Source organism: Psammomys obesus, unplaced genomic scaffold (assembly GCF_907164565.1).
Source record: "Psammomys obesus unplaced genomic scaffold, mPsaObe1.curated_primary_1811, whole genome shotgun sequence".
NCBI lineage: Eukaryota > Metazoa > Chordata > Mammalia > Rodentia > Muridae > Psammomys > Psammomys obesus.
In genome coordinates this window covers 233-14,861 of record NW_026595629.1, presented here as the reverse complement: position 1 = coordinate 14,861, position 14,629 = coordinate 233, and the positions used below count along the sequence as shown (strand labels likewise).

At 51.4% G+C, this 14,629-nt stretch overlaps 1 protein-coding gene across 3 annotated transcripts; it reads left to right on the top strand.

Moving 5' to 3' along the window:
• The first annotated feature begins 1,686 nt into the window (after positions 1-1,686).
• On the top strand, positions 1,687-14,276 carry Mdc1 (mediator of DNA damage checkpoint 1). 3 transcript variants are annotated; one of them, XM_055619325.1, is made up of 16 exons: positions 1,687-1,779; positions 3,835-3,973; positions 5,247-5,627; positions 5,710-5,785; positions 6,280-7,583; positions 7,711-7,776; positions 7,924-8,016; positions 9,345-9,542; positions 10,152-10,195; positions 10,994-12,146; positions 12,231-12,625; positions 12,702-12,824; positions 12,901-13,083; positions 13,222-13,347; positions 13,442-13,552; positions 14,131-14,275. In XM_055619325.1, the coding sequence occupies exons 2-16, from the start codon at positions 3,838-3,840 to the stop codon at positions 14,194-14,196; spliced, it is 4,455 nt and encodes a 1,484-aa protein (XP_055475300.1). In that variant the 5' UTR covers positions 1,687-1,779; positions 3,835-3,837; the 3' UTR covers positions 14,197-14,275. The 3 variants fall into 3 exon arrangements, with proteins under 3 accessions (XP_055475300.1, XP_055475298.1, XP_055475299.1); XM_055619323.1 differs by having other exon boundaries at positions 10,994-12,625; positions 14,131-14,276; XM_055619324.1 differs by lacking the exon at positions 14,131-14,275 and having other exon boundaries at positions 10,994-12,625; positions 13,442-13,558.
• The last annotated feature ends 353 nt before the right edge of the window (positions 14,277-14,629 follow it).

The window sequence follows — 14,629 nt, the reverse complement described above, 5'->3', positions numbered from 1 at the left end:
GGTTGATTTTATTAACTAGGTGACTGTGGCACAGTCCTGTACCGGAAAGAGGGAAGATGGAAATAGAATGTGCTCAAGGCAGAGTGCCCTTCAGCTTCTCTTCCCAGCTTTTCACAGATACTAAGTATCCTCAGAAGTGTAAAGGAGTAACAAATGGTTAATTAGAAACAAAGCAGGGCTGGTTCACATTGTTAATCCCCGAATTCTGACTCAAAGGCAGGAGGACCTCAGAAGTTCAAGGTCAACCTGGGTTACTTAGGGGCTCCCTGGACAGCCTGAGGTGAGACTTCAAACCAGTCTCTAAATAAATAAATAGGAAAGATTAGATTGTGCCCAACCTCCCCAGCAGTAGGGAGTTTGAGGCAGAAGGATCCGTGCACGTTGAAGGCTAACCTGGTCTACAAAACGAGAGCTTGTCTTGGAAAGAAAACATTTTTTGTTGTTATGTTGGAGAGAGATTTTTTTTTTTATGGTATTCTGGAGCGATGGCTCAGCAATTAAGAGCATTTGTTCTTCTGGAAAGACCAGGTTCAAGTCCCATCACCCACATTAGAGGCTTTCACCTTTCCGTAACTCCGGTTCCAGGGACCCAACACCCTCCCCTGTACTCTGCAGGCTTGTGGCACACAAGTAGTACACAGATATACATCCAGGAAAAGCACTAATACTTATAAATAAATAAATACCTCTTTAAAAAAAGAGAGAAAAAAACAAAGGGAAGGGTGTGGTAGGCAGTATCCGGGATATGACCATCCAGGCTAGGTGTGTGGCCCGGACAGCGGGAGGAGGATCCATCCCTGTGAGCTCTAGGCTAGCCTGGTCAATTAATTCGGTTCCCGTGAACATATGGAGACAACCACCGGGAAAGAGCTCTAAATTATGCAAGCCAATTTCTTCCTATGCTTTCATGTTTTATTATAAGGAAACAAATTGTCTTGCCATCTCTTTCTCCTCTTTTGAAAGACGAGGGAGTTGTCTCAAGGCTTTAGCAAAACAGCCTGCTTGCCTGCCCGCGTTTGCTTTCCTTAGGATCTTATAGTCAGGAAGTGACCTCAAAATGTCCGTCATCTTATCCACGCACGCACATATAGAAGGACAGGACTTCTACTAAGCAGTCCAGGTCAGAAGGAAATGGAGTTCCTCTGCCATGGGAGTGCCAAGGCGCCACGCCTGCGGGCCGTTTTCCAAGCTGCGGCTTCCAGCCACGACGGCAGCCCGCAACCCCTCTCTTGTCGTGAGTCAGCCGGCGCCATTTCTGGGATGACCGCGACGGGCGCGCTGGCCTTGGGACGACTGCTTTGGTGAGGCCCTTCTAGCCGCCGGCGGCAGCTGGCGCCGGACTCGGTGGTGAGGCCTTCGGAAATCTGCGCGGGAAGCATTCGGAAGGCGACGTCAGGGCGGTGGGTTGGCCCGGGGCGTCGGCCAATGGCGACGCGGGATCTTCCGGGCCACGCCCTCCGCTGTCACCCGCGTTTCCTTCCGCTGGTTTCCCGCCCGCAGCCGGGCTTCTGAGCGGTGAGGGGGCGGGGCGGGGCGGGGGCGGGGCTCCCACGAGGATGTGAGCCAATCGTCACGCTTCGGGTAGTAAAGGACAGCTGCGGCAGTCAATCAGACGGTCGGCGGGCTTCCGGGAGTCGCACTCCCGCCGCCCGGGTGGCGGCCGTTACTGGCGGCGCGCGCGCGGGATTTGGTAGGTGAGATCGGCCGCCCGCGCTCTCGCCGGCCTCCTGACCCCTCCTGAGGGCCGGAGGGGCGTGCCTTCGTGGCCACTGGGCGGAGGTAATTTGGGTTGCGGTTTAGGTTTTTATGCTAATACTTGCCTGGCGCGCTGGCCCGGTTGTGGGTTTGTTGACTCGGAAACGTTAGGCCCGGAGGGAGCAAACTCACGTGTCAAAGATGGTTGCCCTCCGGTCGGAGCGGAGGGCCGCGGGCGTCCCCAGGGTTGGCAGGACGCGGTTTTCTACAAGGGGCACCCTGCTTTCCCTGAGTGTGGCACCGTCATAGGTAACGCCCACTCCCGCGCTTTCCAGTTTCTGCCCCGAGTGTAGCCGCCGTGAGAGCAGGCTTCACTAGGTTTGGTTGAGGATGTATTCCACATACCCGAGAGGTACCGGGTGCTCCTGATTACGTAGGGGCAATCACACGGACCCCGGGGCTGGGGCGGTGTGTGGGTACGGTCCCGCCGGTTCTGGTAGGGAGAGACAGTGTGGACGACGAGAGGTTCGGGTCACCAAGGGTCTTGCCAAGGACTTTATTTAATTCTTCGAACTTAGCAGCCACGAGACGTCGTCAGGAGTGGTTTGGGCACGTTCCTTAACCTGTATGTATTGTTTCCTCATTTGAAAAAAAAAAAAAAAGAATATTAGGCGTAGCCTAGAGGGTTCTTTAGACGAATAAATGAGTCAGTCAACCTAAAGTACTAAAACAGTGCTTAACATAGAAAAGTCCCGTTATCCATTAGCTTCTTTGGTTCTTTGCATTTGAAGCTGAGGTATGCTGGTGACAGTGTATGAAATACGGACTTGGTGACTCACTTGTCTCTACATGCTGTTATTCTGAGCAAATGAATTTTTGGAGGCGTTGCTTCCCTGTCTCATTTGGCTGTTGTGCCTGATACAACTCAGTAGTGGATGGTGAAATCAGATAGGGAATGGTAAATGGGCATTGGAAGGCTAGAGCGTGTACAAGACCCTGAGTTTGATCCTCAGTAGTTCTGTGTGTGTATGTGTCCGTCTGTTGGTCTGTTAAGAGATTAGAAAAAAAAAAAAAAAAGATAGAAAACAGTATATTCACGAAGCATTATTTCTCCAAACTCATACTACCACGTAGGTGAGAGCCTGGTTCCAAGGAGGATGGCAGTCAAATACCCTGGAATTTGAGTTATGAACTGTTATGAGCTGCTATGTGGGTCCTGAGAACTGAACCCAGGTCCTCTGGAAGAACATGCAGTGTTTCGGTGTGTGAGGGCCTAGCTTCCATCTCCAGTACCTAAAAACAAACAAATCCCATTCTAGGTAATGGTATACTTTGTGTCATGGCCAAAAGTATAAATATCTACATATAATTTGTTTTATTTTGGAGGGCAAGGTCTCACTATAGTCAAGGCTGGTCTCCATACATTTTTTTTTATTTTTTTAGCCAGACTGACCTTTAACTCACAAGAGATCTTCCTTCCCACGTGCTGTAATCAAAGGCATGCCTGGCCAGGTCTCCAGGTCTTAATTTTCCTGCCTTGGGTGCAGGGATTACAGATATATATCAACATGTCTGTCTGTTTGTTTTGGTTGCTTGGTTGGTTGGTTGTGTTTTTGAGACAGGGTTTCTCTGAGTAGCCCGAGCTGTTCTAGACTTCCTTTATAGACCAGACTGGCTTCAAACTCAGAGATCCACCTAGGTTTGCCTCCTGCATGCTGGGATCAAGGTGTGCGCCACCAGGAAGTGATATTTTTCTATCAGTCTTTCTGAAACATCTGAAAATTTTGGGGGTGGGAGAATGTTTGGCTAGCCTGTGTTGAGGCCTTGTGCTCAACACTTAGAACCATCAATGGGTGGGGGGAAAAAAACCTTTGTGATCCAAACATGTTAACAGCTGGGCAGTAGTGGTGCGCGCCTTTAATCCCAGCAGAGGCAGACAGATCTCTGAGTTCGAGGCTAACCTGGTCTACAAAGTGAGTTCCAGGACAGCTGGGGCTATAGAGAAAAATCCTGTCTCAGGAAAAACAAAGAAAGGAAAGTATCGCCTCCACATTTACCCAGGTGTATCTCCAGTTGCTTTTTTCTCTGCAAGTGTGTACAAACCAATGGCAGGAGCAATGATGATGTGTTTCCTTACAGATCATGGAGAGCACCCAGGTGATTGACTGGGATGCTGAAGAGGAGGAGGAGACAGAAATAGCCAGTGGATCCTTGGGGTATAGCGTGGAGCCTGTAGGGCGGCTACGTCTCTTCAGTGGTACTCACGGACCAGAAAGAGGTCAGGGCATATCGGGAGCCAAAGTATGAATGTGGGTCTTTTCTTCTCCTTAGAGGTAGTCGGAGGGTTGGTAGAACCTTGTGTATGTTTCAAAGGGGATATTGAATAATTGTCTAGGGGATAGCAAAGAGGCCACCGAGGGTGATTGTTCCAGGCTGGTGCCATGTATTTTCTAGGACTGATTTTTCTTTTGTTAGGAGAAAATGAAGAGCTTCAGATAAAAATGCAGTGTTGGGGCTGAGGAGATGGCTCAGTGATTAAGAGTGCTTACTGCTCTCGCAGAGGGCCTGGTGTAGGTTCTCGGCTCACAACTACCTATAGCTCTAGCTTCAGGGGACCTGCACACATGTGGCGGACCTGACCTCACGCAGGTGCCCACATACACATGAATAATAAGTACGAACTTAAAATTAAAACACTTTGTGCCTAGAAATGGTGCTGCTGGTTGTGGAGGGACAATGGGTGTGTATACGAGTGAACAGTGCACTCACAATGATTGGGATGGTTAGATTTGTAGTGTGTGTTTTATTTTTGTCTTTCCTTTGAGACAGGGTCTCTCTGTAAAGCCTTTGCTGTCCTGGAACTTACTGTGGTGACAAGCCTCACACTTAACTGAGGTCCGCCTGCCTCAGTCCGCCAAGTGCTGGAATTAAAGGTGTGAGCCACCACGGCCAGCCTGTGTTGTGTGTATTTATTACACCCATTGAACATGGTGGTGCATGTCTGACTTGAGTTTGAGGGTGACCACAGTAAATATGAAAATAATCTGGGCTACGTAGTGAGACCATGACTCCAAAACAAAGCGGTGGGGGTGGGGCGGAGAGATGGCTCAGAGGTTAAGAGCACTGGCTGCTCTTCCAGAGGTCCTGAGTTCAATTCCCAGCACCCACAGGGTGGCTCACAGCCATCTATAGTGAGTTCTGGTGTGCAGGCACACATGCAGGTGGAACACTGTATACATAATAAAAACAAATAAGTCTTTAAAAAAAAGAAGAAGAAGAAGCAAAAGCTGTAGGTCAGGGAAAGCGTGCTTAGCTAGCGTGCATGAAGCTCTGTTTTCAACTTTGAGCAATAGGGGGGAAGATCCACTGTGAGAATTGTAGATGAGTAATGTATTATAAATGTTCTCCATGCTGACATATCCTCAGGGTTTTGAGGTTGGTTGTTTTTAATGCCTATAAGAGCTTTGAGTGAACAACAGTAGGATACCTAATTAGAACATCTTGAGGCCTGGACCCTGGCCTTATTCTCTTCTCTCTCCTCTGACCCTTAGATTTCCCACTCTACATTGGCAAGAATGTAGTTGGCCGAAGCCCTGACTGCTCTGTGACCCTGCCTTTTCCATCCATCTCCAAACAGCATGCAGTGATTGAAATCTCAGCTTTGAACAAAGCCCCCATACTCCAGGATTGTGGGAGCCTCAATGGCACTCAAATCGTAAAGCCTCCTAGGGTCCTGAGCCCTGGGGTGAGCCATCGTCTGAGGCACCAGGAATTAATTCTGTTTGCAGACTTCCCCTGCCAATACCTTCACCTGGATGTCCCACCCCCCTTGGTGCCTCAGAGACTGCTAACTGTAGAGAAGACCCCTGGAATACAGGGAGGGTCCCAAACATCCAGAGCTTTGTTGGCTGAGGATTCAGAGGAGGAAGCGGGTAAGTTTGTGCCTTGGGTGTGTGTAAAGAGACAGGGACAATGGGTGTAAACTGTCTGTTTATTCTTTCCTGATCTTGCCAGATTTTCCCTCTAGAAGGTGTGTGGCGAATGGATTTAGGAATACAACATCCCCTTCGGCAACAGTAGTTCCAGAAAGGTGAGTACCAAAGTACCAGCCGCCTGAATCTTTCTGGTTTTGATTTTTTTTTTCAGTCTCTGTAGCCCAGGCTGGTCTCAGACTCATGAAAATGCCCTGCGTTCAGTCTCTGTGTATTGGATTACAGGCTTAACCACCATGCCTGGTTTAGACACCTGAGCCTCTGAGCAAAGAGTTAAAGTGTCGATTTGAAGAGATGACTGGGTTTCTCTTTGTAGTTCAGGCTGTTCAGAAATTGGGCTCAAACTCAGATCCGCCTGCCTCTGCCTCCTGAGTGCTGGGAATAAAGGTGTGCGCCACCACAGCCCAGCGATGATTGTCCTGAGAGGTGGAGCTGGGGTCTATGCACCGTCTGTATATAATCCTCCAGCTGAATGAGGTTGTGATGGGCACTTCTGATATTCTCAGTGGAGTGGGGCCTGCTTCCAAGGCACTCATAGCTGAGTGGGTGTCCTTATCCAGGAAACACATTTTTTGGATTCTTCTCTTTGCAGTGATGACGAGGACTCTTTTCCAGCCCCAAGTGTCCCTGAGCACTCTTTGCCCTTTGAATTGGGCAGTGATACGGATGAAGAGCAGCAGCCAGCGGTGGGGGAGTCCTCTTTAGCTCCCAGGGATGGTGCCGCTGGGGAGGCTGAGCAGCCTGACGCTAATGGAGCGCCAGCTGGCATCCAGCTGGTGCAGGCTCAGCCTCCTGAGCAACAGTTCAAGGACACCAAAGTCAAGAGGAAGGCAGACAGTGGCGTGGTTCTGGCTGGGTCGATTTTAGAGAGGAGCCCCACTCTTGGGGAGGACAGTGACACAGAAGTGGATGAAGAACATCAGCCATCTGGCTCTGTGGACAATGATGCAGGTGTGGAAGAAGATACCCCACCTGTACTTCCTTGGAAGCAGCAGCAAGTCCTTGGAGTTGTGACAAGGGACCCTGGAGCACCTGGTGTGGCACATCTGCAGGACACACCAGCTGGTGGTGACACAGGTGTGGAGCAGGGCAAGACTGCACTGGCTCCCTCTTCAGAGGGAGGCCACACCTCCATGGTGATCAACAGTGACACAGATGAGGAGGGGGATGTTGCAGCATCACTCGCCTTGGCCCATCTGAAAGAAAGAGGGGTGGATTTGTGGAGCAGAAACCCAGGTGTGGAAGAGGTCAAGTCCCAACCACAGGTCCTTGTAGAACGAAGCCAGAGTGCCTCTGGGAGAGATAGCGACACAGACATGGAGGAGGGGCTCTCCGGGGAAAACAGAGGGTTTGTACCTGACAGCCCCATGGACATAGATGAGGCTCTTGTTGTCACACATCCAGAGAGCCAGCCCTCCCAGAGGCCCAGTGGTGTCAGTGAGGCTGTGAGTATGAGCTCCCCTGGCAGCCATCTAGAGGGAAATCAGGCATCATCAGCCACTGTGGACAAGAAAGGAGCAAAAGTGGAAGAGGAAGTCCCCCCGGGGCCTTCTTTTACCCTGGAGGAGAAGCGTCAGGTGCCTGTAGAGGAAGCCCAGGCTCCTGATGAGGCCTGGGAAACAGCTGTGGAGGAAGGCTCATCTTCGGCAGTGGCAGATGTAAGAAAGATCCCAGGTGCTGGGACAGAGCAGGCTGCAGCTTTGTCTGAGCAGGAAAGCTCTCGTGAGGTGGGGGCCCCCAGCAGGTCAGCTGCCACACCCGTGGAGCAGGCAGTAGTGTGCACAGATACTTCAGGGGACCCTGCCCTGCCACAGAGGGAAGGAGCCCTCACTGCCACAGGAAGCGGGAGAGAAGCACGTGTTGGCGGGACCCAGAATGCTAAAGACTGCTGTGATGGTAAGTGTTGCCTGCTGCTTTGCCCTCGACCCTAGGAATAACTGGCTGTTAGGGTTAGGAGAGAACTGTAGAGGTCTTTATGATAAGAGTTGATTTTTTAATCTGTCTCATATCTCTTCCCTCTTAGAGCCTGAAGATCTATGCCTTCCAGCTACCCAGTGCTTTGTGGAGAGTGAGAGCCAGAATCCAGAAGGTGAGGCCCTTGTGTTGTTTGGATCTGAGTGCCAATAAGAGCTGGGTGATTAGACTAGTGGTTCTCGAAAGATGGTATAGCCAAGATGGGGCATGGGACCCTGGAATTCTGGGACAAGATGTGTTCTGTCCATCTTTTCTTCTGCAGCTGTCCAGAGTTTGGAAGATGAGCCTACCCAAGTCTTCCCATGTACTCTTCCCCAAGAGCCTGGGCCTTCCCATCTCAGCCTTCAGACTCCAGGTACAAGAGAGTCTCTCTGAGCCCCAACTTCTGTCTTCTACATCTTTCACATTCTGACTTAACGTTAGACTTATCTATTTTATGTCAGTGTTTTGCCTGTGTGTACACATGTTCACCATGTGCATGCCTGGGGCCCACAGAGGTCAGAGGAGGGTGTCTTATCCCCTGGAACTGGGATGAGGGACTGTTGGGAGCTGCCATGTGGGTTCTCAGAACTGAACCCAGATCCTCTGGTGGAGCAACCTGCCCTGCGCTGTTAACTATTGGGGCTGAGCTTGACCTTCTGGTCCTCCAAATGCTGGGATTACAGGTGTATGCCCTCCAGCTAGCAAACCGGGGCTTCATGAGTGCTAGCTGCGCTCCCTGACACCTGAGCTGTATCCCCAGTCCCACCTTTCTATAGTCTTCTACTATTTTATTGATGTTCTCCATTTCCTCAGAAAAAGAAATCTGTACCAGACATGGAGACACACTTGTAATCTCAGAACTGGGGAGGCAGAGGCAGAGGCAGGAGCTCAGGGACATACATAGAAAGTTTGAGACCTGAACTACATGAGACTTTGTCTCAGAAAAACCAAAATGGGCTGAAGAGATTGCGTGTAGTTAAGAGTGGCAACTGCTCTTCTAGAGGACCAGGGTTCCGATCCAGCACCCATGTCCACCCATGTCAGGCAACTGGCAACCACCTGTAACTCCAGCTCCTGGAGATCCAAGACTCTGGTACCGTGGGTACCCACAAACACAGTATACACACATACATATGAATGAAAGTTTTAAAAAATACATCTAAAAAAACAAAAAAACAAAAAACAAAAAAAAAACAGAAAACAATGGGCTGGAGAGATGGCTCAGAGGTTAAGGGCACTGGTTGTTCTTCCAGAGGTCCTGAGTTCAATTCCCAGCAACCACTGGTGGCTCACAACCATCTATAGTGAGATCTGGTGCTCTCTCTGGCATGCAGGCAGAACACTATCTGTAATAAATAATGGTCAAAAAATAATAAAACAGCAAATAAAAAGCAAATTGTTGGGCCTTACTCTGATTCTAGTTCAGGAGACTGAGAATTGGCTCTGAAACTCAAGTGGGTTTTTCTCTGAAGATTGAACCCAGGGCCTTGTGTCTCCCAGGGGAGTGCTCTTCTGAGCTACATCCCCAATCCTTGTTTGTCAAATGAGGGTCTTGAGGGAGCTGTGTGTGAGATTATAATGTTCTGAATAGCATTCAGTGTTACAGCCAACATCCTTATTCCCATCTTTCCTTTTGTAAGCCATTTAGCCAGTTCAGAGTCTGGCCTAGTTCTTAGCCTTATAGCCTTGTTTGCTCTTTAGGTCCAGGCACCTTGGACGCGCCTTGGGAAGTCTTGGCTACACAACCGTTTTGTCTGAGAGAGCAGACAGAGGCCTCTGAGCCCCAGCTCGCTGCCACCCACCTGGAAGCTGGGGAATCTCATCCATCTCTACCTAGGGCCCCACCAGGACACCAGCATGTTGAAGGCAGAGAAATACAGACTGTGGAGAAAGCCATGGGTATACCAATGGAAACAACAGTCAGGGTGGCCCCTGAGAGTACACCATTGGAGAGGAAAACCAGGGGAGGAACCCCAAACAGTGAGAGAGAAGATGTGATGGGGAAGAACTACCTCAGGGGAGAGAGGAGAGTGCCAAAAAACGTGGTAGCTGGACACAGGCAGAGACAAGAGTCCAACAAAGTGAAGGGTGGGAATCCTGAGGGGACTAGGGAGAGTTCGAAGGGAGGAATGGAGACACCCAAAGACTCACAGAAGAAAGAGGGAGAAGTAGAAAACCAGAACCAGAGAGAGCATGGGAGCCAGCTGGTTTAGAACTGCCTAGCTAGAGGGGGACAGAGGAAGGGAACCAGGATCAGAAAGCTCAGGTTGTCAGTTTAACACTAAAGCCTAGAGCTTGCTTGAGGGACCGTGAGGGAAGGCTCCAGCCCTAGCACTATCTGGGAGCCAGGGATTTGGAGGTAGGGGAGCCCCTTTGAGCCCCGGGAGGCAGCAGAGAGGTAAGTGAGGCAGAGGGAGCCAAGGTGGCATGTAGTCCTCATGGCGGTTAGTCCCTGAGCTACAGTCTGCACAGCACTCAGCCACTCTTATTTTATTCTCTCTCTTCTAGGCCTCTTGAGTTGCCAGGTGACACCCGCTGGGAAGGCTTCCGGGGTGAGCTGCGTTCTTATCCTGCCCCTGCTTCACAGGTCACTCCATCCCTGGCGACCCTTTTGCCTAGCTGTAATTTATTTCTTCATATTTCCTGTTTTTTTCACTGCGTGTACATTTGTGCATGTTTGGGAGAGGTGCTTGAGGAAGCCAAGTGACAACCTAGTGTGTTCTTCAGGAAGCACCCCACTTTTTGGAAGGATAGGGTCAGGATCTCAAGCTGCCATAGAAGTTGCTACAGTAGACAAGGCTGTCCCTGCTCTAGCGCTGGGATCATAAGCATGCACCACAGGACCTGGCCTCTCTGCATGGCTTCCGTAGACCACATTCAGGTCCTGGCGCTTGACTTCTGAGCTGTCTCCCTAATCCTTTGTTCCAGGTTTCTTCTTCATTTCTCAGTAGTTGGCCTCTGTTCCTGTGTCCTGTCTCCCATTGTTTCCGTCGGTGGTTCCCTTGGGAACTGACTGAGACTTCTCCTTGTGCTTCTTCCTCTTTGCCCAGCCATGTGTTAGTTACCAGACCCACCTGTGCACACAGAGATCCCTTATGGTGTCCAAAAGATTACTTCCTTCCCCAGGAGTGCCTGGTGTAAAGAGCAGTGCCAGTGAGCATGCTGTGACCATAAACAGATCAAAGCCAGACATGCTAGCCTTTTGTCCCAGCATTGGAAGCGAAGGTAGAAGAATCCGTGCAGAACACAGCAATTACTTGAGGCCCTTCCTCAGAGACACTGGAAAAAGTCAAGATTCGTTCCGGCCTCTTTCTTACTGCCTTTTGTCAGTTGCCTCTCCTTCTCCTCAGGGTGATCCAGAGCCTCCGTCCCATCGCCTATCCTCTCCAGTGCCCGGATCTTCAGCTCCACCTCAGAGTCTTCTCACCTCGAAGAGACAAAAGCAGTCTACACCTCAGCCTCCATTTTCAACTTCTTCCCCTTCTGTCGGGCCACGGAGGTCCTCCAGGATGACCCCTTCCTCACATTCCTCTGCTGCCTCAGGACCAACATCTCAGGCCGTTCGGGGCAGGGCAAATAAGTCCTCCACCATGACCCCAGAACTGATTGTTCCTACAGACCCTGAACTCCACCCTCCCACCTCCACAGAACAACCTGTCACCCCAAGCCCCACACCTCGGGCCACGCGGGGCAGGCTAAATAGGTCTTCCATCAAGACCCCAGAACCATTTATCCCTACTGTCCCTGACCTTCAACCTCCCACCTCCACAGAACAACCTGTCATACCTAAACCCACGTCTCGGGGCAGGTCACGTAAGTCTTCTCTCAGGACCCCTGAAGCAGTTGTCCCTGCCTGTCCTGAACTCCAACCTCTCACCTCCGTAGAACAGCCTGTTATCCCTAAACCCAGAGCCACTCGGGGCAGGCCGAGTAAGTCTTCTCTCAGGACCCCAGAACCAGGTGTCCCTACTGGCCCTGAACTCCAGCCACCCACCTCCACAGAACAGCCTGCTGCCCTTAATCTCACATCTCGGACCTCTAGGGGCAGGTCCAGTAAGTCTGTCAGGACCCCAGAACCAAGTGTCCCCACTGGCCCTGAATTCCAGCCACCCACCTCTACAGAACAGCCTGCTGCCCTTAATCTCACATCTCGGACCTCTAGGGGCAGGTCTAGTAAGTCTGTCAGGACCCCAGAACCAGGTGTCCCCACTGGCCCTGAACTCCAGCCACCCACCTCCACAGAACCGCCTGATACTCCTGAGCCCTCTTCTCAGGGCAGGACACTTAGGTCTTCTGTCAGGACTCCCGAAGCCAGTGTCCCCATAACCCCTAAGAGCCAGCCTTCTGCTGATCCAGACCAGCCTGTCCCTAAGCCCCCAGCTCTGGGCACTCGGCAAAGGGCATGTAAGTCCTCCACTGATGGTCCTGAATCAGCTGGACTAGCAGCCCCTGATTCTGAGCCTCTCGCCTCTACAGATCGTCTTGTCATCCCTGAGGTAACAGGTGAGAGGGTGATACTACAGTCTTCACCCGTAAGTGCGTCCTCAATTCCCAGTGCCCCTGAACTCCAGCCACCTGTCCCCACAGCCCAACCTGTTCTGCTGGAGCCCATTCCTCAAGCCAGTCAGCAAAGGAGGCGGAGGGCTGTGAGGAAGCAGGCCTCCCACACGGTTGCCGTGGGCCACAAACCTAACTCTGCATCTGAACCTGAGCCTCAGTCTTCAGTCAGCCAAAGCTCAGGGCCGTCAGAAGCCTCTGAGTCGGATACAGCCACTCCAGAGCCTGCTATGGCCCTCATCCAGAGTGAAGCAGCTAGGGGATCAGGTATCATTCCCAAGCCTGAGCCTGGAGTTCCTCAAGTCTGCAGGAAGCCTTCCACTACCTCAGGCTCACCCCTTGAGAAACGTCCCCGAAGGCAGGTACCGCAGAAAACTGTAGTCATCAAGGAAGAGGATCCTGCAGAAGCAGCAGTGAGGGAAGAGGTGAGAGGACCACTGGGGGCTCCCTCGATAGGAGCAAGAGCTGCAGGGTCAGGGTGCTCACCGAGATGTTTTTCAGCCTCAGGAGAGGGCAGTTCCCACACCAGGTAAGAGAAAGAGGAACCGTGCAGAGAATGAGACCCAGGGAAACCCAAACCGAAGCCAGCGAACTAAACCTAACCAAGAAGCAACAGCCCCCAAGGTAGAGAGCAGGGCTGGGGATTGAGAGGTGGGTGGGCGGTGCCGTCAGGTTGTGACCACCCTCGCCCACTCCCTAGGTGCTGTTCACGGGAGTCGTGGATTCTCGTGGAGAGCGCGCAGTGCTGGCTCTGGGAGGCAGTCTGGCCAGCTCAGTGAATGAGGCCTCCCACTTGGTCACTGATCGTATCCGCAGGACAGTCAAGTTCTTGTGTGCCCTGGGGAAGGGGATTCCCATCCTCTCCCTGAACTGGCTGTATCAGGTGAGAAGCCAGGCGGTGGTGGGTGCCTGGAGGACTGCTCACCAGCCTCCCAAGGAGCAGTGGGAGGGATGGAGATGGAGACCCGAGGGTTACTGAGGCAGAGAGCTGCCATGATGCACTCTGCTGCTCTTCCCCTAGTCCCGAAAGGCTGGCTGCTTCTTGCCTCCTGATGACTACTTGGTGACTGACCCTGAGCAAGAGAAGAATTTTAGCTTCAGTCTTCGGGATTCACTGAGGCGGGCTCAGGGACGAAGACTACTGGAGGTGAGAGGCTGCCTTCTGCACCCTGCTTCAGTCCCGTCCCTGTGACCCACAAGAGGATTCCCAGTGCAGACCTGTCTCTACACTCCCTTCTTAGGGCTATGAGATTCATGTGACCCCTGCAGTGCAGCCGCCCCCATCTCAGATGGGCGAGATCATCATCTGCTGCGGAGGTGCCGTCCTGCCTCGCATGCCCCATTCCTATAAGGTATGATGGGTGTGGCTGAGCCTGAGGAGGGAGCAGCTGGGAAGGTAGTGGGAGTGAGAAAGGTTGGAGGAATAATGAAGGAGGGAAAAGGGAAGAACAAGGGAGAAGAGGTGCTGGCATCAAATAGACTTAGTTTTATTTTGAGGTTTAAATATTTTTAAATAGTCAGATGTGGGGCCACAGGTTGGCAGTACAGCACTTGGGACTTGGAGGCAGGAGGAGCAGAAGTTCTAGGTATATATTCACCTAAAGTAGGAAGCTCTAAATCAGCCGGACTGCCTATGACTCCTCCCACCCCATTCATTCAAGAGGCACCAGGCAGGGTGGCACACGCCTTTAATGCCAGCACTCAGGAGGCAGAGACAGGTGGATCTCTTTGAGTTTGAGGTCAGCCTGGTCTACAAAGCGAATCCAGGACAGCCAAGGCTACACAGAAAAACCCTGTCTTTAAAAAAGAAAACAAGAAAAGTGAAGCAAGAGGGTCACTTGAACCTAAGAGTTCAAAGTCAGACCGAGTAACAGTGAGAACCCCCATTTCTTTTTTTTTTTTTTTTGCTTGTTTTATTTTTTCAAGACAGGATTTCTCTGAGCAGCTCTGGCTGTCCTGGAACTCCCTTTTAAACCAAACTGACCTGGAACTCTGAGATCCACCTGCCTGTGCCTCCTACAGTCGTGTGCCTCCGCTGCACAGCAAGAAACTCCACTTCCTAACAACAAAAAGCTAAAATTCCTGTAGGGCCATGTACTTGTTGTATTTCCCGATCCTCTTACTGTGTCGGGCTCTTAGCCTTGGGAGGGACTGACTTCCCACAGTGGTGAGGCCAGCTGTCCTTGGGGTGCTGCCAGCCAGGGCCTTCCCTTGTTTGTATCGTTTCTACCTTCTCCCACTGTCTTCTGTGTGTCATGCCGATTAGAATTGTAAGCTGCGGTGGGGCTGGGAATGGAGCTCAGATGGCAGCCTGCTTGCCCAGCGTGTACAAACCTCCTGGTTTGATACTTAACACACGATACACACCTGTAATTCCAGCACTCCGGAGATGGAGGCAAGAGGATCAGAAATTCAAGATTATCTTTAAC

Bases quoted from the DNA above. Each gene is read 5' to 3' on its own strand.
- Mdc1 (XM_055619323.1), top strand. From the start codon at position 3,838: ATGGAGAGCACCCAGGTGATTGACTGGGATGCTGAAGAGGAGGAGGAG. The intron at 3,974-5,246 runs GTCAGGGCATAT...TCTGACCCTTAG, and splicing joins TACTCACGGACCAGAAAGAG to ATTTCCCACTCTACATTGGC. The intron at 8,017-9,344 runs GTACAAGAGAGT...TTTGCTCTTTAG, and splicing joins TCTCAGCCTTCAGACTCCAG to GTCCAGGCACCTTGGACGCG.